Source organism: Dermochelys coriacea, chromosome 1 (genome assembly GCF_009764565.3).
Source record: "Dermochelys coriacea isolate rDerCor1 chromosome 1, rDerCor1.pri.v4, whole genome shotgun sequence".
Lineage (NCBI taxonomy): Eukaryota > Metazoa > Chordata > Testudines > Dermochelyidae > Dermochelys > Dermochelys coriacea.
The window spans coordinates 208,880,221-208,905,523 of NC_050068.2; the positions used below are offsets into that span (position 1 = coordinate 208,880,221).

General features: G+C 41.8%; 1 protein-coding gene across 3 annotated transcripts in view; it reads right to left on the bottom strand.

Moving 5' to 3' along the window:
• WARS2 (tryptophanyl tRNA synthetase 2, mitochondrial) overlaps positions 1 to 25,303 on the bottom strand; it is an 83,733-nt gene that overhangs the window by 21,911 nt on the left and 36,519 nt on the right. For 2 of the 3 annotated variants that reach the window (XM_038371924.2, XM_043513013.1), the window contains one exon: positions 18,528 to 18,785. In XM_038371924.2, the coding sequence (XP_038227852.1) occupies positions 18,528 to 18,785 (258 nt within the window). Of the gene's footprint in view, positions 1 to 18,527; positions 18,786 to 21,221; positions 21,282 to 25,303 lie in introns of those variants that run through there. The other variant, XM_038371930.1, reaches the window with a different exon arrangement.

The following is a 25,303-nucleotide window of genomic DNA, read 5'->3' on the forward strand; positions in this document are numbered from 1 at the left end:
GAGGAATGTATGCATCAAGAAAAAATAAAGTGTGAAGGCCATTGTTATAGCCAGATGGTCAAGGAAGAAGGAGTGAAGAGACTTAAGGACACTGGAGAACCATCAACACGCATGCATGATTGAGGAAGGGCAGATTGACAACCCTAAGGTGAAGGCTGGCACCCCTAAAGACAAGACAATTGATTAAATCGAAACCAGGACAGGATGACCCTCTCGGAGGTGTTTTGAAATATTAACATCAAAAGATAAGACCAATTAAGGAGTAACCGTAGTAATCTGTAACACAGACAGCAAAATCCACAGACTTCAACAGAGAAAAAAAGACTATAAAAACAGGGTACTTGGACATGGGACTTTGGGTTCATCTCGCCTCAACTCCAGGAGCATCGGATGTGACCAACAGAGCCTGGCTCCCCTCTGCGACCAATCTGGCTGGCCACTAGATTGATCCAGACTCTGGACTGGTACCTATAAACATCAACTGGCAGGACTGTGTGCATGATGTGTGTGGGTGTGTGTGCATGTGTGTGTGTGACTGAAAAGCATACGCTAACTGCTGTATTCTCAATCAATGAGGCGTATTGCCTTTTTTCCCTAAAAAAGATCCCGTGTGCTTCTTATAAGTATAACATCTGGAATCCTAAATTCTATTCCAGGTTGTGGAGAGGAATGTGCTCTAGTGATTCTATCCCCACAGCCTGCCTCTGTCACTCTTCTAAATTTGAATCAGGCTGCTTCCTCCTCCACTTTGCCTCAGCATCAGCATGGGAAGCCCTGATCACAGGCAAGACAATCTCTTTGCTATTAGTTCCAGCACCAGGTACCACAGTGGGCCCCAGGAACCAAGAGGTACAACCATAGGGAAAGTTCTGCTCAGCCTCTACAGCTGTGGGCTGGAGCATGCTGAGTGCAGACAATCTTCAGGTAGTTTAGATGTCAAACTAAACAAACCTCTATTGAGCATGTATAAATAGTGATTTTCAGAGCCTTGTAACTTGGCCAGATATGGATGGATTTCATGGGGATAGCAAAAAGGCACTTCTCTCACCCTAGGTGACAACACCCCTCTCCACCACCCCCCGCCTCATACACACTCCGAATTTCAAGACTCTGCTCTGAAGCAGTAAGGAACTAGATCTTCACAATTAATGGTTGTGAAATTTAACATTTGCAAAACCACCTATTTTTCCCAAATTGCATTACCAAGAATGACCGATGCTTAAATTAAAAATAAAAATCAGGCATCTGGAATGAAAAATTTCAACTCCAATGATTAAAGTTGTGCAAAATGGTAAGCAACTGAAAACAGGTTCTTATGAGAGAAAGTGTTTGGCAAAGTTAACTAGAGATGTAACTGTCAGCGCTGCTTATAGCAAAATTCATAAGAGATTACATATGCACAAGGTGATGTAAATTGATCAGAAATTATGGGAAGAGAATGGCGGTTCAAAGGGCATTCTTGCAAATTGCTAAATTTAATAGGAAAGAGTAAAATCTTCTCTAAGCTTTCCACAAGTCTTGCAGACTATTTTAACAAGCCAATATAACTAGAGTTCAAGCAACTGCATGAAGGAGCAGTCAGCAGATGTGTGTGCTGGATGGAGATAAAGAAAAACCAAAAAAAGTCCATTCATGGAGCAAAGCAAGTGAATATCTTCCAACTCCCAAAGCAGCGCTCAAGGATTTCTTCTGCAATGAGCAAAACCGCAATTTAGGAGATGTCACTGACTGCATGTCAAGTCAACCTACTAGAACATCACTATTAGAAACCCTAACTTGCAGTTATCTAATCTAATCCATTAAATCCTGCACGTCAGCTCCAGCTGCTTTTGTGTCCTGAAGGATATAAATATCAAAAAATACTTCCTGCAGCTTGGCTCAAGATATTTTGAAGACTTACAAATCCCCTATTTATTGTTTCCCTTAGGAAACTAGCTCTCTCTCATTTAGTAGTTTTCACATCCACATGATGAATCCCTCTATTTGGCCACCGAGATCACGCCTTTGCTAAATACATCAAGTTTGTGCTGTTGGTCTGTTCTGTATGTTTGTGTGGTCAAGTTCAAGTCTTCCTGTTTCTCTTCTCCCACATCTTTCCAAATCTTTCACAAGCCAAAAAACTTCTTAACACCTCTCATCAGGTTGAGACTGTCGCCTCCCTACTCTTAACAGTGATGTAGAGGTTTCATGTCCCCGCACCTTCAATCTTGATTGCATCAAATCAGCACAGCAACACGAGAGTACTTCCTGCTGATCACAGATAAAAGTTATTTCCAGTGCAAACTATTGGACCTTTTTCCTGCGGGGATCACATTTGGCCTATGTTTAATCTGTTTTCAGACTTTTAAAAACTTCAGTGACATTTACAGCAAACATGGTTACATGTGGATGATCCAAGCACATCCCTGGAACTCCAGCATATGTTTCCCTTCTTTCATCCAAAGGAAACTTGTGCTGGTTTGCTGCCCAGTTTGTCCCTCCATACCGACAAATGGTTTTTCAGTTGTCTACTCTTCTCTCTACACCTTAGGATTCTGTGATCATTTGCAATTCCCATGCTGCTCTAATAAAGTCACAATACTATATAGGGTCAATTCCACCCTCTTTTTGATATTTGACTTTATTAATAAACTAACAAATTGAGACCCAAACCTTATCCCAAAGCTTGACTGTTCCTAGAGCTTCTCCTGTGCGACAACTTCTCTCCTAGACTCTAGCTCTCTTCTACCAGCTGACTGCTGCACTCCTCTGATCACTACCCTTGTAGTTTCAGCGGAATGTATGATTTTGTCAGTTAAACCTGGCCAGTTGGAAAATACCTGCCACCTGTGGTGTTGTAGAAAGGCCAATGTCTCCTGCTTTTGGGTGGGTTTCAAACCCTCCCATATATCAAGGCTCTCCAGAGGGATTTCTTTCTTACTCTCCCAAATCGATTAAAGGGGCACTTAACATTCCCTGATCAGCACAACTAATCATATTCACTCCCTTCTCCCTTTTATGGTAAGCCTTCATTCTAGCAACATGTACTGTTTGCACAGCTCCCCTGCCACAGGGGTTCCTTACATTATAGAGTGAATGAGGTCACTTACCAACTCAAAAGGTCCTTCCCCACAATCCTGCATTTTGTTCCTCCTCCCTGGAATCAACACCAATATCAAATCACCTATGTCAAAAGATCTCTCTTCAGCATGCCTGCCATATCAAGCTTTTTGAGTCACCTGATTTCTTTCAAGGTTTTGCTGTATTAAATCCATCATAGCCTTTAAATTCTCTTTAAAATGAATGACATACTCCCCTATAGGCTGTCTTGTCTCCTTTGTACTACCCTCCCAAGAGCCTCAAATCATCCCCTCACATGTCTTCCATAAAGGAGATCAAAGGGGGCAAAGCCAGTAATTCCTGCGGTACACTTCCGTGTGCAAATAACACATACGAGAGTAACACATCCCAGTGTTTTGCTTGCCTGATAACACATCTTCAGCATAGCTTTCAAAGTCCCATTAACTCTTTCCATCAGACCATTAGTTTCTGGATGAGAGCAGCCTTCATAAGTCTCACTGCACACAATTAAAGTTTGCACTGTGGTCTGACAAAGTATCTCTGGGAAAACTTACTCTGTTAAAATGCTGAATAGGACAGTGACCATGGTCTCAGCTTCTATATTAGATAGAGCTGTGGCTTCAGGGTACCTGGTGGCAGAATCCACCACAACAAGAATGTATTTCTTTCCAATCCTGGACGCTTTGGACACAGGCCACACAATATCCAGAGACACTCTGGCAAACACCACGTTAATGATGGACAATGGCTGCAAAGGTGCCTTGCAAAGTCCTTTTAATTTCTCATGCTTCTAACACAAGTCACAGCTCTTACAGTAATTTTTTATTGTCTCACACATGAGGCCAATAGAAATTCTGTTTAAGCCTGTCACCGGTTCCTTTTACTCCTTAATGTCCAGCTTAAAAAAATCATGGCTTAACTGCAGAAATTCTGTCCTGTATTTATCAGGTACAAGCACCTGCTTGCAAACCTCAACAGCATACCTCTTTTTTCCTATGGAATCCTCTTGGCACAACACAACTCCTTAAAGATAAAAATCTACCCTTTCCTTCTCCACCTGGAATATTATTCTGAGCCGCAACCCTCTCCTGGTCCAGGGAAGGATCAGCCTGTTAAGCCTCAGTAAAGTCCTTTGTAGTCTCACTTACATTCACAGCAGACTCTGGAAAAGCAGTGGAATTTTCAAATTCCTCCTCTGAAGACAAAAACTGCTGCTCTCAGCTGACAAAGGACTGAGGGCATTTCCCTCCTATTGCAGCCCCTCCTGCTGTCCACAGACAAAGCAGGAGTGCTAGAGCTATACTCTTTCTGGCTGCGAGTTATAATATCAACTTGCTTAGACATGGCTAAAATGTTATTATCTATTAAAATATCAGCAGGGAGCAGATTTCTAATGCCCACAATATCATCACCCTTAAAATCCTCCCACTCAAGGTGGATCTTAGCCAGAGGCACAGCTACAGAGCATTCAGCCAAAACTAATATATTTAAACTCTTACCAGAGTGTCTGTCTTTCTCCCTTACCAAACTTTCCTTGACCAAAGTGACTTGGGATGCTGTGTCCCTCAAGCCCTTATGATCTACGCTATTTACCTCAGCATCCTTAATAAATCTTCACTGCCTTCCCAAGACTCAGTCCTTACATAGTTCACTGGGTCCTGCACCTTCTCTACTGCTGTCTCTGGTAGCATTGTAGAGGCATCACAATGGAGGTTGTGGACCATAGGATTACCTTGCGTTTTGGGCAAGTTGATTTTATATGGCCAGGAGCCCCGCAGTGATGGCAGATTACCTGCCTTCCCTTAGGGTAGAGGGTTTTAAAAGCTGGCTCCACTGGGGTTTCTTATCAACACTGGGTTTATGTTTACTTCCAATTCCCTCCTCCCTCTTAACTGGGGTGACAGGGAATTTCCCTTCCCCTGGAATTTGCATCCTCCATGGACCCTTGATTCAATATATTCATCAGAAATTTCTATAGTCTATGGAAGGTTTTTTTTGTCACAGATGGCTACCTTTACCTCTTCTGTAACTACCCATAACACTCAGATCAAACAGTTTTTCATAATTACCTTCAGCCCTTACCCCCATTATCCATTTTCTCATAAAATTAGACATTTTGTGTATATATTCAACATGAGTAATACTGTCAAACAGTTTTAAGATTTCTATACTTCAGTCGATACGTCTCAGGGGTGATCTTTAATTTTTTCCATACATTTTCTTTAAATTTCTTACACACCATAGCATCCGCCTCCTCCATATAATTAAAAACATGTCTCACTATCCCAGTTAATCTGGTGAACAGGACAGGCATCCACTTATCCTTTGGGATCTTGTGGATTCCACACAGTCTCTCAGAGGTCAACAGGAACTCTTCTAGAGTGACAAAGTAGGTCAGGTAATATCTTTTATTTGCACAACTTCTGTGGGTGAGAGAGACAAGCTTTTGAGCTACACAGAGCTGTTCTTCAGGTGTGGGAAAGGTACTCAGAGGGTCACAGCTAAATACAAGATCGAACAGATAGTTCAGCGTAAGTAGTTAACAATGGTCCCTTAGAACAGGGTTAGGCAACCTGTGACACGCTAGCTGATTTTCAGTAGCACTCACACTGCCTGGGTCCTGGCCACTGATCCAGGGGGTTCTGCATTTTAATTTAATTTTAAATGAAGCTTCTTAAACATTTAAAAAACCTTATTTACTTTACATTCAACAATAGTTCAGTTATATATTATAGACTTATAGAAAGAGACCTTCTAAAAACTTTAAAATGTATTACTGGCATGCGAAACCTTAAAATAGAGTGAATAAATGAAGACTCGGCACACCACTTCTGAAAGGTTGCCGACCCCTGCCTTAGAATATGTGCTAACACCCCTGTAGTCATAGGACAAAAAGTGGGGACAGTGGGTTACAGATTGTTGTAATAAGCCATAAATCCAGTGTTTTAATTAAGTGCATGATTTTTAGTGTCTAGCAGTTATGAATTTAAGTTCCCAGGCTTGTCTTTTAAAAGTGTTGTGCAGATTTCCTTTGCAGATGAGGACTGATTGTTGACATATAGAATGATCACTTTGTGAAAAGTGTTCTCCCACAGGTGATATGTTGTTTTTCTCTCATAATTTTCCTGCGAGTTCATTCAAGAGCATAGCGATTGTCCGGTTTCACGCACACAGCTGTTTTTGGGGCACTTAGTGCAGTGAATGAGGTATACCAAATGTAGTGATAGGCAAATGTTGGATCCATAGTTCTTGAAAAGGTGTGTTGATCATTGCAGTTGTGGAGATATATCTGCAGGTTTTGCATCTGTTGTTCTGGCAGGGTCTGGTGCCGCTTTGAGTTGATGTGTCCTGGTCTGTGGGGAGATGTCTTCTTATGAGAAGTCTGGAGAGGTCAGGGGTTGTCTGAAGGCCAGAAGTGCAGGTTCAGGGAAGATGTCTTTCAGAATGGGGTCCCCAATGAGTATGAGTTGTAATTAACATAAGAACGACCATACTGGGTCAGACCAAATGTCCATCTAGCCTAGTATCCTGTCTTCCAACAGTGGCCAATGCCAGGTACTTCAGGGGGAATGAACAGAACAGGTAATCATCAAGTGATCCATCCCCTGTCACTCACTCCCAGCTTCAGGCAAACAGAGGCTAGGAGCACCATCGCTGCCTATCCTGGCTAATAGCCATTGATGGCTATCCTCCATGAATTTATTTGATGATACCCCATATGGATTCCAGTGTGGATGGCAGGGTGATAACTAGTGGTGTGTGGTCAGAGACTGTTTTATTTCTGTATTGAAGCAGATTCTCTTGGGGTATTTGGGTGGCCCATTCCAGGATGCGATCTACTTTTCTGGTGGAGTGTCACAGGAACTCTTCTATGCAATTAGTCTCTTTGCTACTGAGGAGGAGGGAGAGGGTGTAATCACTGGCTGAGGAAACTCCTTTTGCTGCTCCAGTACTTTGACCTGCAATGTGTGAACTTCCATCTGTTTCTGGTGTGCCCTCTCCTCAGCTTCTAGCTGTTCAGTGGGCTTTCTCCTTGACCTGTTTGTTCGCTATGCATCTTTGGTGGGCTCTCTCCTCAACCTTTTTACTGGCTTTGACTGATGCTTGGATTGCCTCAGTCTCCCTGATCCGCAGCTCTACCATCATTCTCTTGTGCTTACATTCTTTCTAGGCTACCAAGTATTACAATCAGGCCAGTTCCCCAACAGTATCTGGAGCAGCAGGGTCCTTGGATGCCTGGTCAAAACTTATGAGCAAAGCTCTTAGTTCCAGATTTGGGGCTTTCCTTTTAAAAGATATTCCCCTCTCCGTGCATGACTGTTCAAGGTCTTTTGTGACAAGACCATCATATAACGGTGGCCCACTTACTGTGTCTATTCTTTAATCCTTAAAACTCTCAATATCAAGCTTAAACTTTTAACAGCACTGGTTATGATAACAGTTATGATCTATAAACACAACTGACCAGTGGCATATGATTTGGGCCAAGATTACACCAATGTCACACTGTCTGGAGTAGCTCATGAGCGAGAATACTAATCTCAGGACAGATTGTTAAGAAGCAAGCACAAACCCCAAACTTGTTGTGCATTCTATACATAGATTTCACCAACCAAGTAACAAGTGTAAACTCCTCAGGCACTACACAGCTGTAGCATGGTGACAGAGTCCCCTTGGGCATTCCAATCTATCTCGCCACCCAGAGAAGCTTGACTCTGATAGATGGTCACTTAACATCAAAGATTACAAAATAAAATGTGTCTGTGTGGGCAGTCTGGAATATTTAGGGGTTGGGATTGTGTAACTGAAGACACACAAATAAAGGTGAGACTGTCCTAAGTTTCAAAAAAGGGAAAGATTTGAGGGTTTATACATATTTCAGGAGCACCTGCTAGTGCTCCCAATACTCTCAAAAAATTTAAGAGACCTCTAAGAGCGTTTTCCATTTTTAGGCTGAACTACAAAGAGGGGTACGGTTCTGTCAAAGCCTAAAGCCTGAGGCAACATTGACAAGGTTGCTGATAATGCACCTCCATATAATAAACAAATAGAGAAAAATCACTAGTGTACAAAGAAAAACAGAACCATGAACAATAAGTAGCAAGTCAGATCGCTTCTTTTGATAAATTCACAAAAGTTACTGGATGAGAGGGAACCAATAGTAGTACTATCTGGATTTTAGGAAACTTGATATGGTATCTCAAATTCTTGCTCATGAAATTAATACAAGTTGGCTTGAATACGATCATTGTTGGATGGACAGTAGACTAGCTGAAGGACCAAAAATAAAGAGCGAAGTATTGAGTTGGGGAAGATGGCTTGTGGATTGCCACAGGGATTACTTGTTATTACTTAGCAGAGGAAAGAGAAAAATATTTGCCTAATTTTATAATTTATGTTCACCTAATGTTTAGGAGAGGCTTGTAGCATTTAAACAAGTGAAAGATCAGAATAATCAGGTGCAGATAGTGTTTTTCTCTCTCTCCTCTTTTACAAAAATGCCATAGAATATTTAAAGGAGAAGAGAAGATTACTCACCCTACGCAGTAACTGAGGTTCTTTGAGATGGGTGTCCCTGTGGGTGCTTCACTTCAGGTGATGGCGTGTCCTGTGCCTTTCAGCAGCAGTGCCCATCTGGTTGCGCCTGCGCGGTCCTCCTCGCAGGGACATACCATCACCTGAAATGGAGCCCCACAAGGGCATTCCTCGAAGAACTATGAAATTACTCCAAACTGCAATATTAATTCAAATGCCCTTCCAATGTGCCCAGATAATTTATGGGGGAGCTGGACTGACAGACATGGATAATAAGAGAAAAAAATCCCTCTCCCGTTTAACCACAACTTTCAGTTCCACTTTGTGGTATAAACTGCTGTGAATAGCCTAGGGAGGGACAATTATCTGAATTAAAATAACTATTCACATATTTCTTCTTATTAAATATAGTCTTTCTTGGCCCATGCCAGTTGAGTATATTTTAATAGATTTAGAAGTTACAAATTATGTTTCTGAAAATGATCAGCAGTGAAGTAGTTTGTGTTATCATTTAAACTGTCATCTTTTGGCTTCAGAATTGAGACCCCACTGAGAGGAATAGGTAAATTTCCACCTTCTGAGTTCTACTTTAATTTACCTGTGGATTGCAAGAGTGCGTCCAGTTACATTCAAAGGTCTACCACAACCAGAAGGGCTAGAAACTTAATTCTCTTTAGAAACTGCAGATACCGATCGAGCTCTCAGAGAAGTGGTGCTATGACACCAGTCAGTACCTGCTGAATCCAACCTTTCAATAAAAGCGTTGATTGCTCTTTAGACATCATGCATCCACTTCGACAGCTGGGTAGACTGATCTTTCAGTAAGATATCCTAAGATCTCCGAACAATATTTGGCTTGGGAACAAAGGCAGGATTAGTCCATAAAATCATGTTGTTTTTACTGTAAGTGCAACAATGGGACTATGTCTAGAGTCACGAGTTTTGAAATTCTTCTAACAAGTGATCACTGTGCAAAAAGGCTGCTTTAATGGAAAAAGAAAATAAGGAAATTGAGCTCAGGTGTCAAAATGATGAAAGGGTTAGGGCTCCAAGAGCAGAGTTAAGGCTCCAGACTTTGAACAAGTTATGGACTGCAGAGATGCTGCCTTTGACAATTTTCTTACAGGGGGAATAGAAAGATATGCACTGGTCTGTCTCATCCAATTATATTGGCAATTACTGAGACAAAGCCCTACAAGTAATTAGGTTTATCCCTAATAATCAATTTTGAATACATTATAATAAGTGATTATTATATTATATTGATATAATCTGCTCATTTGAACCCCAATGTATTAATTTTAGTAGTAATTTTAGTAGCCTGGAAAGTAATATATTGGTTGAGTCCTGTCTGGGTGTCATAGCCGTTTCAAATGGCCATTTTGGAGTACCCTTGCTAGGTCCGTCTTCCCCCTTTAAGATTTCAAGATGCTAGACACGTCTTCCTGGCTCACGGAGAAAGATCAGATGCTAGATAAATGAGTCTGATCTTATTAAATTCCCATTAATTCTGATCTTAGGACAGTAAAGTTTGAAAAAACAGGGACTCCATGACTTGTGAGGTGCAATGAGAAGTATATTGGCTTCCTCCTTGATTTTCCAGATTACCATGTTTTGACAAAGCTGAAACATAGCTTTCCCTGGACCACCCTGTCCAACCTTGTGATTGTTTCTTGGTGTAAAATGGTCCATCAGCTAGATTCGACAGAACATTTGTAATTTTGTTCCCCACTTCATTATTTACATAGCCCATGATGTTGTGTCATCTGAGTAGAATGTGACAGGTTAATTGTGTCATCTCACTGGAATATAACAGGTTAATTGGGAATTCTGCATTTTAATGCAAACTAGGACAATGGCCATGAGTTCAAGGCAATTGATACTCATGATTCACTTGAGGGGCGATCATTATCCTTGTGTAACTGGAGATGAAATGCAGACATAGCCTGCTCTGAGTTGCTTGTTCTCATCCAAATAATTGGGAACAGTTTTGTTTTTCTGATTATCTGGGCCTCAAATTTCAGAGCTGAACAACAACCTCTACTTTATAAGTCAATAAAATAAGTCTGAACAAATGTCATGCTCATGATTACACTAGACTGGTTGAAAAATAGGTAGAAATTTTCATTAAAATTCTCAAAAAATTGTTTAACCAAAATGCAAAATTTTGATGAAAAATTTCATACAAATTGTGAATTCATAAGTATTTAACCAACTCTGTGTGGCACTAAGGAGAGCTTTAGCGTGAGCAGTTGATCTCACATCCTATAGAACAGGAGCTCTCAAACTTTTTCATAGTGTGGACAACATTTTGATACAGAGATTGTGAATATGGGGAGAGGTGGTCTGTACAGCTACAAAAAAACCTTGGAGCAAGTGTTGATATGTGGAAGTATTTAATATATTTTTAGCTTCTTTAATGCAGTTTAGCAGCTGGAAATAAGGACCAGGCAGCACCACACAATCAGTCACCTTCCTGAGCAAGTGCTCTGTGGATCACAGTTTGGAAACCTGCACTACAGATTTGATCTGTAAAGGGGGGATTAATCTTCATTGGCACTAACTTTTCTTGTTCCCTAAAGACATATGAAGCCAGCTTAGCGTTTTTGGTAGAATACCGGACTCTAAAGATTGTGGTAAAATCGTTGGCTGAAGAGCAAAAAAAGTGATGGAGAGGGTTAGACAGGGCAGCACGAAGCTGCAGGAAGGAGACTGCAGTGGCAGCAACCTGCAGCGGCTGATGTCTTCCCTGAGCTCACCCAGACAGTCTGAATGCTTTTCTTGGTGGGATTCAAAGCCATCCAGAGGAAGACTCTCACCTGCACAGTCTTTCAGATTAGACCAAAGAGAATAAGGGCCTGTGAAAAGTCCAGGCATAGCCTGTCACAACTGGTAAGGAATCCACATTTCAAGAGGCAGTGATGGATTCTGTCCCGGCTTATCAAGAAAGGGCAAAACTGTCCCAGAACAGTCACATGCTTAGATAGGGATAAATGTGAAAACCTTCTTATCAAAATTTGGCAGCCACTCCCATGCAGATTTAGGGCTGAGATGAGATTAAAGGGATAGGTCATCCTATCAGCAGTGAGTTAAACACACCATGAACATGAGATTAGATGCGTACTGGGGAGGAATCTAATAGTATGTGAAGATGACCTTAGGAACTGAACACATGAAATCTACCTGCAAAGAAGTGCAGTTTTCTCGGCAGAATCATACTCTCTGAACAGCCTGGGCATCAGGTGTCAAAGTTTGAGTGGAACCTTTCCCAACAGTTTCCCAGACCAGGAAGCAAGGGCGCAGAAGTTGTCTGGTGAATGAAAAAAATGACCTGCTTATTAGTGATTGAGACATTTGCAGGTCTAGGGTCTATCCTCCATCAGAGAAGAAACTAAAATGGAGAGGGACAAGGATGGGAGCAGAATTCTATACGACAAACGTCGCTTCTACCCTAGTAAATTGAGGAACTGATCTAGCTCTCTGCAAAGAAGTTATAATGGAGAAAGGAAGTGAGGAAAAAAGAGCAGAGACAGGGCTGATATTCTTCAAAAAGTATATGTCAATGGCCAAGGACTTATACTAGGAAAAAATGTTGACCTGAATGTTCCTGTCTGTACCGGGTTGCCCAAGATGGAGTCCATTCTCTAGAAGAGGAGACATAGAGGAAAAGGAAGACATGGAAAAGCTCCTTCTGGAGAAGAATCAGGGCAAGATTTTACAGCTGATTCGGTTGTTATGAGAGAGAGTATTTCTAGGAGTTAGAATTGCTTTTCCCTTTAGACAGCTTCTCACCTTTATGAGGAGGGCAGAAATTTTTGTCCCATTAATGGTCTGGATATTCAAAAATCACAGTGAAAGTAGGAATGCCCCAAGGTGGAAGCATCTATAGCTCTAGTCACCAAGAATGCCCATCACAACAAGGCACAGTGAAAGCAGGCTCCATCCTTACAAACCAAGGGAGAAACTAGTCCTACAAAGAGCAAAGTGACGGACAGCCTCTTACCTCCCAATTCCTGGTGATAGTCTTCTTCCACTTTTATTCTAATGAAGAAAGAGGGGACAGTTGTCTTTCATTTCACATATATCTCTCACTGGAAGCCCTAACAAAGTTATCAATGACAAAAAATCCATTTTCCACAATTATATTTAATTTAATCTTTCTTATGGCACTTCCATCGTATGTGGTATGCATCATTACTCCATTACATATCTTTTAGCATAAGAGGAGAAGAATGTTACTGAAAGTATATTTTGAGATGATTTGGTTTTAGGGTAAACAGCACATCACATACTGACACTAAAAGCACATACCAAGGACAACACCATGCTATCCCGTATCTTAGAAAATGATTAATTGTAATTGAGAGACGTCATCCAGCCATTAATTTACATCTAGACTCCATGTCAAGACTTATTAACTTGTGTAAATTCTGAAACAAGCACTTTTGTTTTACAGGAATTTTTATTACTCCTCTGAGACCTGTTGTTTTCCTATTAAATCCTTTAACCTGGCCAGGCTGTAATTAATAGTACTTGGTTTGTAAATAATGGTGGGACTTTACTTCTTTCCTTCAGTCTCCATTCTAGTGTCTAACAGATTTTACACTAAGAAGTTTTTCTAGATAGTCATCTTAAAAATTTCCTTTGCTTAATTTCAGTCTATCACAGCTAGTTATACCGAACCCCCTTGCACCACCCTAAATAATTATTTGGGATCCTAGATAATTATAAATTTCAAATACTTGTAGACTATCATTATGTCTCCTTTTAAGTCACTACTTAGTCAACCTACATAAATTTTATTTTCATATAGCAATACCTATATTGGTATTAGCAAAAAGAAAAGGAGTAGTTGTGGCACCTTAGAGACTAACAAATTTATTTGAGCACATGCATAAAGCCTAATATTTAAGTGTCTCAACCCATCCTCCATTTGTACCCATGTAACTGACACACTATCACTTGCACATGCAAATGACAGAATCTCCATGCACAAAACCTGTTTTCACCAAACCTACCCTGGATTTTCATGTGCAAATGGACTGCATGTGTGTGTTTATGTGCACAAATGAAGCCTAAATTTGTAGCCTTTAATTTCCTCAAATTAAGCAACATATTGGCCTTAATTTCTTTATAAATGAATCCGTTCAGTGCTACTGCACTGACATATTTATTAATTTTATCCATTCTTGAATTTTATTTCTTCCTTGCTGAGTGAATTTAGTAATGAAAGTTATCAGATTGAGAACACTGGAATCTGCAGAGGTACAGAACAGGGTGTAATGATGATCTTGTCAGTACTATGAATTCTCCTTGTCTTTTTTGTGACACACTTTTTTGTATTACATCTCGAAACATACACAACGGTATGACACTAGGTTTACATGACTGCCAAATGCCATTTGTTTTCAGCAAGTCTAAATATTGTTTCAGTTTAAACATTTAAGTGCCAATCTGGATAGCACAAACAACTCAAATACTCTCTCTCTTACTGTCCATCAGTGTTCCGATGGCATTTTAAAATCTCCCAGAATACACTGCTTCTGAGAGCTGTGCTGGCAACTATGGACTAGGTACTTTTCAAGGAGCACTGCAATTGAAAATGTTTTGAACATCGGAAGCGTGGCCATGGGCAAAACTGTAATGATTCAGAATGTGAATCAGCACATCCAGATACAGCGAATTGTTTGTGCTTCAGCTGTTCTGTCCCTCTACTTCAGTTAGAAATTACTGAGATCAATAACACAGACAAGCCCTAGAAAACAGTGGTAACTTTGAACGTTTTTTCCATCAATGGATAATTGAAGCATATTAATAACACAGGTCAAAGGTACCAGAATCAATTTAATTTAGGCCAGTCTACCCACTGCATAATGTGAAGAGTCACCGCTGGCAGTAACTTTATGTTTGAGAATGCTTCCTTGTTAAGGTCAAATGTTCTTGAAATCCAGAGGTTCCTATTAAGATGCTGACTCTGTACCATGGCTCTGCAATAACAATTAGAATTTTCTTGAATTTGATACCCCAAAATGGATGAGCGCGGGGGGGGGGGGGGTGTTGGACATTGGCCTGCTAAACCCAGGATTGTGAGTTCACTCCTTGAGGGGGCCATTTAGGGGTATGGGGCAAAAATCTGTTGGATGATTTAACTGGGGATTGATCCTGCGTTAAGCAGGGGGTTGGACTAGATGATCTCCTGAGGTCCCTTCCAATCCTGATATTCTATGATTCTATGATCATTTATAATTTGGCTTAATGATAAATGAAATATAATGGATAGTTTGTAGTGTATAATCTCTATAGTTACTAAGACAACACTAAATACTAAGGGTCTGATCCTGCAAGGTACTGAGCATCCTAAACCCCTAAGGATGGCAAAGGGAGCTCAGAATATTCAGTGTCTCACAGACTGCACTCGGAAATTACCTTCTCAAGGGACTTTGAAAGAATCAACTTCTGCATTGCTTATGTTGTGCAAGATGCATAAAGCCTTCCACCATCAGCTAGTGACTAGGAGCCTTATTCAGACACTCAGCTGAAGTCAAGAGAATGTTTCCATTGCATTCTAAGGCTTAATTCAAGGCAGACTGAACCACATTAGCTCAGCTTTCAGACTTCTGTGATGTCATCAACCCAATCCTCAAGTTGCCGCCCAAGTCTTCTAATAAAAAGTTAGAAGACAGGACACAATATTCATTTTTAATGCAAATAATACAAACAACCCTTATAACATTATGAAGTCATCTTTATTATAAAGGAGAAATACGATAAAAATATGTATTGGTTTAAATTTCACATTTATAGCTCTGTAGGTAACATTTTTACACCTGCTTCCAAATCGCAGAGATTCAAGTCAAAAATTCATACAATAAAAATGTGAAGGGGAACTTTTTGCAAACATAATCCTAGTTGCTTTACATTTGAGATCAAGAGAACACTGAACCGGCTTCAAGTTTTCACCTAAAAATTGAGAAAAAGGAATGTAAACTGGTGTAGCTTTACTGGCATAGGGTTATTCCTGGGTCACCTACTTATCTCAAGCCTCCTTTGGCTGAAGGCCTCCTATGGCTAAGTTGAAATCTTACAGGTCTTAGCCGGTAGGCCTTGCATTACAGCCTTACCTTGCTTATATACCTAACACACATTCATCACTCAAAAATACTTGTCAATAAATTGAATTGATAGTTGAATTCATAGTTCTGTGTTAAACCACTGTGTCCCCAGTGAGCGAGTCTGGTTCTTGTGTTGCTACACTTTTAAAATCAACAGGGTGAAAATTACCCTTAGCAATTCTCCTAAGTTGGGACACCCTAGGAGTACACGAAGAACGAATACAGTGACTACGAACACAGTTACAATTAAGAAATCTTGTTTGCATTATAAGTTATAAAACCGCAGCAACACAGGAGTTGGAATCACTCACTAGGGACACTGGGGTTTAACACAGAACTATGAATTCGATTTCATCAGCGGCTACACTGGCTTCCCAAAAGAGTTCAGCTATGATGCATACAATCACTTGGGCGAAATGAAGGCTCGTGACAGACTGGTTTCTGGCCTGTCAATAATTCAAATTTCCTATAAAGGAGAAATACTGGTAAAAAGGAATCATGGGCAAAACATAAAACCTGCCTCAAAAAAAGACAATGACATATCTCTTGATCAACACCCATGGTCAGGGACAGAAAACATCTGAAGCTATTTAGCATCCCGAACTAATTTTTGATAACAGTCATTCACCCAGGATAGGTCTACACTGGAGGAAATTTTAAACGCGAGTTCATTGGCAAACATGTACGTACATGCTAATGACATTCCACAAAACTGCCTGTGGACTTGTCCAGACTAGCATGTACAAATGTGTTAGCTAACTTGAGCTAGTTAACAGTCAATTAACGGAAGTTAAAAAATGTGTGTAGACAAATTTCCAGAGGATGGTATGCTGTAAATGCAGGTTGAAAAGTTAACTAATAAAAAATAATCACACCAGAAAGGAAAAAAAGGAACCTCTGAACTGGTTTACCAAAAGAGAATAACTAGAGCAGTGGTTCTCAACCACAGTCCTGGAGGGCTGCAAGCAGGTTTCAGGGGGTCTGCCAAGCAGGGCCAGCCCCACTGCATGGGTCTGAAGCCTGAGGCCATGAGCCCTGCCACCCAGGGCTGAAGCTGAAGCCTGAGCAATGTAGCTTCGCAGGAACCCCTGTGGCATAGGGCTCCAGGCAATTGCCCTGCTTGCTACCCCCTAACACTGGCCCTGGCTTTTACATGCAGAAAACAAGTTATTGTGGCACAGGTAGGCCATGGAGTTTTTATAGCTTGTTGGGGAGGCGGGGAGGTGGCGGGGGGGGCGCTCAGAATGAAAAAGGTTGAGAATCTCTGAACAAGAGAATGACTAACACACAATAGACATTTAATAGATAGACAATAGTCTCTCTAGGGAGGTGGTTATCTGCATACATACCTTTATGAGGGACGCCAGATATTATAAACAGGTGGGCTAGCATGTTTAGGATCAAAAGGATCACAGTTTATCCATATCTATATTAGAAAAGTTTCATCACCAATTTAAATCAATCTAGTGAACTTGGTGCCAGCCCCACTGCACTTAAGCAAGGGTTCAGTAAGTTTAAACCATGAGATAATTTCTCAAATAGAAATAAACAGGTTTAGTCAAAAGTTGAACTGGTTTAAGTGCATCTACAATAAAAGTCTTCACTGGGTTAACTAGACGGATTTAAAATCGGTTTAGTTAAGCCAGTGGAATTTTCGATTGTAGAGCAGGCTTTAGTAGTCATAGTAGTACTAGCGAAGGAAGGCTATATGAAATCTATCCTACTTAAGAATCTCACTCAAAAGGGCAGGAAATTAAGAAGTCCTCTAAGGTTTGTCTTCTGCAGCACTTCTGTTTGACAGATGCACAGGAAACTCCAGACAAACCATGGATAAGAACCAAGTTAAAGGAGAAAGATAATGAAAACTAGGACTTGTCTACAACTGATAAAATTCAGACCCTCTATTCAGCACCTCTGTAGCTCCACTGGTGGTTGCAAGAGTGGACTCTGCCCTTCTATACTACAAGCTTCCACTCTTGCTAGCAAGGGTGGAGCTGTATCCAGGGTGAATTATGGATGCAAATTTTCCCAGGATAGATGCAATCATAAAAAATTAACAGGACCAGACAGATGAACAAAGCTGTATTCTGAAGCTTCCGAGCACACAACAGAATAAATAGAAATAATTTAACAAGGATAGTTAAATAGTCCCCCAGGAGGTGGGCCAGATAGAACTTTGGAGCGGGAACAAATATTTCCTTTACAACTCATCAGGTCAAGTGGGCAATGAAAGTCTCCGAAAAGGGGGAGCTCTAGAAGGTGGGAAAGGTGAAAAAAATGGACACACATATGGGAGAAAGGGAAACACCTGATCTCAGAGAAGACAGGAGAGACAGATATCTAGGGTTGGACCTGTATGAGACTTGCCATGTTGATTGTCTGCAAAAGAAGCTGAGAAACTGGCAAATTTGGCAAAAAAAGTATTTGGCTGACAAATACTGACACCAAAAGATCAGAGTGAATTTTGTTTATGTAAATTACACAAACTGAATTTATGCAGCTAAGCTTTTGTTAGTTTTACAGGAGACTTGTTTCTAATAAGACTCACTGTTTTCTAATAGGTTTGACTTAAGATCCACAAAGTCCTAGGCTGTTTGGGAAATATATGTATCCCAGGATGGACTTTGTGAACAAGTCTTTGACTTTTGCAGAGAGTTAGATTCCAAGCTCCTGCTTTCACTAACACTACTAAGAATTTCTAGAACAGTCAGTACAAAAGAATAAAAGACTTGCACAGTGCTATGTGTACTCAGCAAAGTGCATGGGGAACACCAGATGGCCATGTCTGAGAATCAAGTTTTAAATAACTGGGACACTGACCTGTGACTGCTGAAAAAGGAGGCACTTCTCTGCATTGATACCACAGGCGAGGAGAGTGGCAGTAGTATCCAAGATGCTTTGACGCAAGACTGCTGGCTCCCGTGATATTGTAAGAGCGTGCAGATCTACAATGCTGTATAACACGGAGTTGTACTCTTCCTGAAGCCTCACCCAGTTCTGGATGGCTCCAAAGTAGTTGCCAAGGTGGAGCTTCCCAGTTGGTTGAATACCGGAGAAAATTCGATCCATGCCGCTATTCTGTAATGAAAACATTTAATAATTTATACCACCATTGCTTTTTCACAGCCTCTTTCATTTGTGGCTGTCAGTGTTTTTCAGACATTGGTTATGCCTCACCTATACCCCATTTCCTCTTAGTCTTCATTTTGCAATGTTTGCTGTCAAACTGGAAGAATGTATATGATGGAGATCTGCAGGGATCTGTCCTGTGTCTGGTATTATTAAATATTATTATCACTGACTTCAATAATGGAATGGAGAGAACACTTATAAAATTTGCGGATAACGCCTAGGTTGGAGGAGTTGCAAACACTTTGGAGGACAGGATTAGAATTCAAAATGATCTTGACAAATTGGTTAATTGATCTGACATTACTAAGATAAAATTCAATAAAGACAATAAGGTACTATACTTAGGAAGGAAAAAAATCAAATGCACAAATACAAAATAGGAAAAAAGCAGTAGTAGTGCTGAAAAGGATCGTTGTAGATCGCAAATTGAAAATAAGTCAACACTGTGCTGCAACTGAGAAAAAGACACATAATTCTGAAACGTAACAATAGGACCATCATACGTAAGACATGGGAGGTAACTGTTCTGCTGTAACTGGCATTAGTCCAGTTTTTGGGACCACACTTTAAGAAAGACATGGATAATAAGCACTGAAATAGTTTACCAAGGGAGGCTGTGGAATCCCCATCATTGTAGGTTTTTAAGAACAGGTTAAACAAATACCTGTCAGGGATGGCCTAGATATACTTGGTACCGCTCAGTGCAGGGAGTGAGAAGGAATAGATAAGGTCTTGAGGTCTATTTCCCACCTTAGACATCTATGATTTCCTCCTGCAAGGTACGTATATTGTTACATAAAGTAAATTCTGGCTCATGATTGCCCAGAAACAATTATTGTGATCAGTCATTAAAACTTCCTATTGTTTACTTCAAATAAATATTGAAATCTAGAATAATTTAAAACCAGTCAGATTACATATAAAAACAAATGCACTGGCTGAAACTGAATTCTGTAATGACTACTTTTCAAAAGAGGCAAGGGAATTTTTCTTTTAGCATGTTAACCATTCTGATACAGAAGCTCAGAATGACAGTGAAGAGAATTCCAGACATTTCTCCTGAAAATATTCGAAGTATCAAAAGAAACTGACTTCTCATTCCAGTGAACTAAAAGATTTATCCCTATTGATGGGAAAATATTGACAGCAGTGCTCTATTAGAAAGATTAAAAAGAGTTAATATATACAGTTTGGTTAAATGACAACTAACATTTTTGAAAAGTTCATTTTCCTCTGTCCCAGCTCTCAGGTTGATCATTCTCTCAGGGTACATCTACACTGCAAAAAACTCCCAGTGGCAGCAAGTCTTAGAGCCCAGATCTATAGAGATGTTTCCACTCAGACTGGAGCCCAGGCTCTAACACCGACCCCCATCGCTGAGTTTCAGAGACTGAGCTCCAGCCCAGGCAGAAACATCCACAGTGCTATTTTTAGTGCTGTAAGGCAAGCCCAAGTCTGTAGTCCTGGGCTCTGTAACTTGCTACTACATTTTTTTTTCCTTTTGCACTGTAGATGTACCCTCAGAAACTTAAGCTGGCAGGGTTTAATCAATTACCTCCAAACTTACCAGAAAAATTCCTGGGTACTTTGAAAATAATTAAACAATGTTATGTGAAAATACTTTTTGTAAAGTTAAGAGTGTGCAAGTGTAACTCTGCTTTCAATCTTAACTATGGAACCACTACAAAGATTATTCATAACACAGGAAGTTTACATATTAAAAGGACATCAAATTAAAAAAATCTTTCACATAGAAGTGTGATTATCTATGTCAAAGTTCCTTCCCCACTCTGAACTCTAGGGTACAGATGTGGGGACCTGCATGAAAACCTCCTAAGCTTACTTTTACCAGCTTAGGTTAAAACTTCCCCAAGGTACAAACTATTTTACCCTTTGCCCTTGGACTTTTGCTGCCATCACCACACATTTAACTGGTTACTGGGAAAGAGTTGTTTGGAAACGTCTTTCCCCCCAAAATCCTCATCAAAACCTTGCACCCCCCTGCCTGGGGAAGGCTTGATAAAAATCCTCACCAAAACCTTGCACCCCCCTTCCTACGGAAGGTTTGGTAAAAAACCTCACCAATTTGCATAGGTGACCACAGACCCAAACCCTTGGATCTTAAGAACAATGAAAAAGCATTCAGTTTTCTTAAAAGAAGAATTTTAATAGAAGAGACAGTAAAAAGAATCACCTCTGTAAAATCAGGATGGTAAATACCTTACAGGGTAATTAGATTCAAAACAGAGAGAATCCCTATAGGCAAAACCTTAAGTTACAAAAAGACACAAAAACAGGAATATCCATTCTATTCAGCACAGCTTATTTTCTCAGCCATTTAAAGAAATCATAATTTAACGCATATCTAGCTAGATTACTTACTAAATTCTAAGACTCCATTCCTGTTCTGTCCCCAGCAAACGCATCACACAGACAGACCCAGACCCTTTGTTTCTCCCCCACTCCAGCTTTGAAAGTATCTTGTCTCCTCATTGGTCACTGTGGTCAGGTGCCAGCGAGGTTGTCCTAGCTTCTTAACCCTTTACAGGTGCAAGGGTTTTTCCTCTGGCCAGGAGGGATTTTAATGACATAAAATTTAATGATTTTAATTCCCTTTATTTTTATGACAGGGCCCCCAAATCATAGATAGGGTGAAACGCTGGCTGGGATTTCTTCCTGGAGCTCTAGGAAAAAACAGAGTTAATAAGACACATGCACCGCTAAATATACTATCAAGTATATAAAGACTAACAATATTTTCCACATCTTAAGGATGATTTTAACCAGTTGATTCTGGGAAACTTTCATGGGAGAGTGCATCAGCCACTTTGTTAGAAGCTCCTGAGATGTGTTGGATGTCAAAATCAAAATCTTGGAGAGCTAAAATCCACCGAATAAGTTTTTTGTTATTTCCCGTGGCGGTATGAAGCCACTGTAGCGCAGCATGGTCGGTTTGCAGGTGGAAACGCCATCCCCAAACATATGGGCGTAGCTCTTCCAGAGCATAGACAATGGTGTAACATTCTTTTTCACTGACTGACCAGTTGCTTTCCCTCTCAGACAGTTTTTTGCTGAGAAACACTACAGGGTGGAATTCTTGATACGGTCCTTCCTGCAGTAAAACTGCTCGCACGCCACGCTCGAACGCATCTGTGGTTACTAGGAACGGTTTGTCAAAGTCAGGGGCCCTTAGTAGAGGGTCAGACATGAGTGTCGCTTTAAGCTGGTTAAAGGCCTTCTGACACGCTTCGGTCCACTGAACAGCATTTGGCTGTTTCTTTTTGGTTTGATCTGTCAGTGGGGTGGCAATTTGGCTGTATTGCAGTACAAATTGTCTGTAATAACCGGCCAACCCTAAGAAGGATTGAACCTGTTTCTTTGACTTTGGGACAGGCCACTTTTGGATAGCATCCACTTTGGCCTGCAGGGGGTTGATAGTTCCTTGACCCACCTGGTGTCCAAGGTAAGTCACTCTGTTTAGGCCTATTTGACACTTCTTAGCCTTAATAGTTAGTCCTGCCTCCCTTATGCGCTCAAAGACTTTTTGTAGATGTTCCAGATGTTCTGCCCAGGAATCCGAAAATATGGCCATATCATCAAGGTAGGCGACTGCATATTCTCCTAATCCCGCTAGGAGACCATCTACAAGTCTTTGGAAGGTGGCGGGTGCATTCCGCAGCCCGAAAGGAAGTACATTAAATTCATACAGCCCGACGTGTGGTGAAGGCTGACCTTTCCTTGGCGGATTCATCTAGTGCTACCTGCCAGTACCGCTTGGTTAAGTCCAAGGTAGAGATGAACTGGGCCTGTACCAGTTTCTCTAATAGTTCATCTGTGCATGGCATTGGATAGTTGTCCGGGCGAGTTACAGCATTTAGCTTACGGTATTCCACGCAAAAACATCCCTCCCCATCTGGTTTGGGAACTAGAACCACTGGAGATGCCCATGCACTGCCAGAAGGGCGGATTACACCCATCTGTAACATATCCTGGATCTCCCGTTCTATAGCAGTTTTAGCCTGAGGAGACAACCGGTAAGGTTGGACTTTAATTGGGTGAGCATTACCTGTGTCAATGGAGTGGTATGCCCGTTCAGTCAGTCCTGGGGTGGCTGAGAACATCGGTGCGTAGCTAGTGCACAGCTCCTGGATCTGCTGTCGCTGCATACGCCCGAGGGTCATAGAGAGGTTCACCTCTTCCACGCCACCAGCACTTTTCCCTTCACAGTAGACACCTTCAGGCCACTCAGCATCATCTCCTCCCTGGGCTGTAAACTGACAAACTTTTAATTCTCTGGAATAAAAGGGCTTTAGAGAATCAATATGGTATACCGTAGGCTTTCGGTTGGAGGTTGGGAATGCTATGAGGTAATTAACAGCTCCCAGGCGCCCTGGACCGTGAATGGCATTTTATGAGTCTGGAGCGCCTTTAAGACCATAACCTGGTCTCCTACTTTGAAGGAAAGCTCTCTGGCATGTTTATCATACCAAGTTTTTTGCTCTTTTTGAACATCCTGTAGGTTTTCTTTAGCAAGGGCTAGAGAGATTCGGAGGGTGTTTTGTAGGTTGGTTACAAAGTCCAGAATGTTAGTTCCTGGAAAAGGTGTAAAACCCTCCTATTGCTGCTTCACCAACTGTAATGGCCCCATAATCTCACGGCCACATACAAGTTCAAATGGTGAAAACCCTAAACTGGGATGTGGTACAGCTCTGTAGGCAAAGAGCAACTGCTGCAACACTAGGTCCCAATCATTGGAGTGCTAATTTACGAATTTACGTATCATGGCCCCCAAAGTTCCATTAAACTTCTCCACCATGCCATTTGTTTGATGGTGGTAAGGAGTGGCAACCAAGTGATTTACCCCATGAGCTTCCCAAAGGCTTTCCATAGTTCCTGCCAGGAAATTAGTTCCTGCATCTGTGAGGATGTCAGAGGGCCAACCTATCCTGGCAAAAATGTCTGCTAGTGCCTGGCACACACTTTTAGCCCTGGTGTTGCTTAGAGCTACTGCTTCCAGCCATCGGGTGGCAAAATCCATGAAAGTCAGTATGTACTGCTTTCCTCTGGGTGTCTTTTTCGGAAAAGGACCCAGAATATCCACAGCTACTCGCTGAAATGGAACTTCAATGATGGGGAGTGGCTGGAGAGGGACTTTGACCTGGTCTTGGGGTTTTCCCACTTTTTGGCATACCTCACAAGGTGGAAACATCCTTGCCCATTCCCTCCCAGTGGAATGACCTCCCCAACCGGTCTTTGGTCCTGTTCACCCCAGCATGGCCACTAGGATGATCGTGGGCTAAGCTCAAGAGCTTGACCCGGTACTTAGTTGGAACTACCAACTGTCTCTGAGGATGCCAGTCTTCCTGGTGTCCACCAGAAAGAGTTTCCTTGTATAAAAGTCCTCTTTCTACAACAAACCTGGATTGATTAGAAGAGTTGAGAGGTGGTGGGTTGCTCCGTGCCACCGTCCAAGCTCTCTGGAGGCTTTCACCTACTTCCTGTTCAGCCTGGAACTGTTCCCTTGATGCTGGAGACATCAGTTCCTCATTGGATTGTGGACCTATGCTTGGTCCCTCTGGAAGTGATGTAGGAGATGGGACTGTTTCCGTTGACTGTGAACCGCTCTCCGCTGGTGCACTATGTTGGGGTTCAGGCTCCGGCTGAGCCTCTTGTGCAGGGTTATCGGCTGCTGCCGATTCAGGTTAGGTGGGGCCCTCTGGGGTTGGGGTTGCAAGTATTGGATTCAGTGCTGGCAATGGGTCTAGTGCTGGTTGTTCCGCTGGTTCCGGTTCTGGGACTGGCTCTGTCTGGGTCTCTGGGACTGGATCCACTACTACTGTTGCACACATTGGCCTGGGGTCCGGGTCCATCACCTCTGACCGGGTCCTGGCAGAAGTTTCCAGAACAGCGCTAGGCGTGATGGCTGGTTTAGTCTGGTTGCGGGTGACCATTTCCACCCTCTTGGCTGACTTCACATGATTGGCCAAGTCTTCCCCCAACAGCATGGGGATGGGATAATCATAATAGACTGCAAAAGTCCACGTTCCTGACCAGCCCTTGTACTGGACGGGCAACTTGGCTGTAGGCAAATTGAAAGAGTTGGACTTGAATCGTCACTTGGATCTCTGGGTTGATTAAATTGAGGTCCACTAAGGAAGCATGGATAGCCGACACCTGTGCTCCAGTTTCCCTCCACGCGGTGACCTTCTTCCTGCCCACACTCAAAGTTTCCCTCCGCTCCAAGGGTATCTGGGAGGTATCTGGGCCTGAGGACCTCTGGTGTGATTCCGGTGCAATGAACTGTAATCTGTTGGGGTTCTTGGGACAGTTGGCCTTCACATGTCCCGGCTTGTTACATTTAAAACATCGCCCATCTGATGGGTCACTGGGGCGAAGTGGGTTGCTGGAGAATGGTGTGGCGGGACTATAAGGTGGCTGGAGGGTTCCTTGGGGGGTAGGTGGGG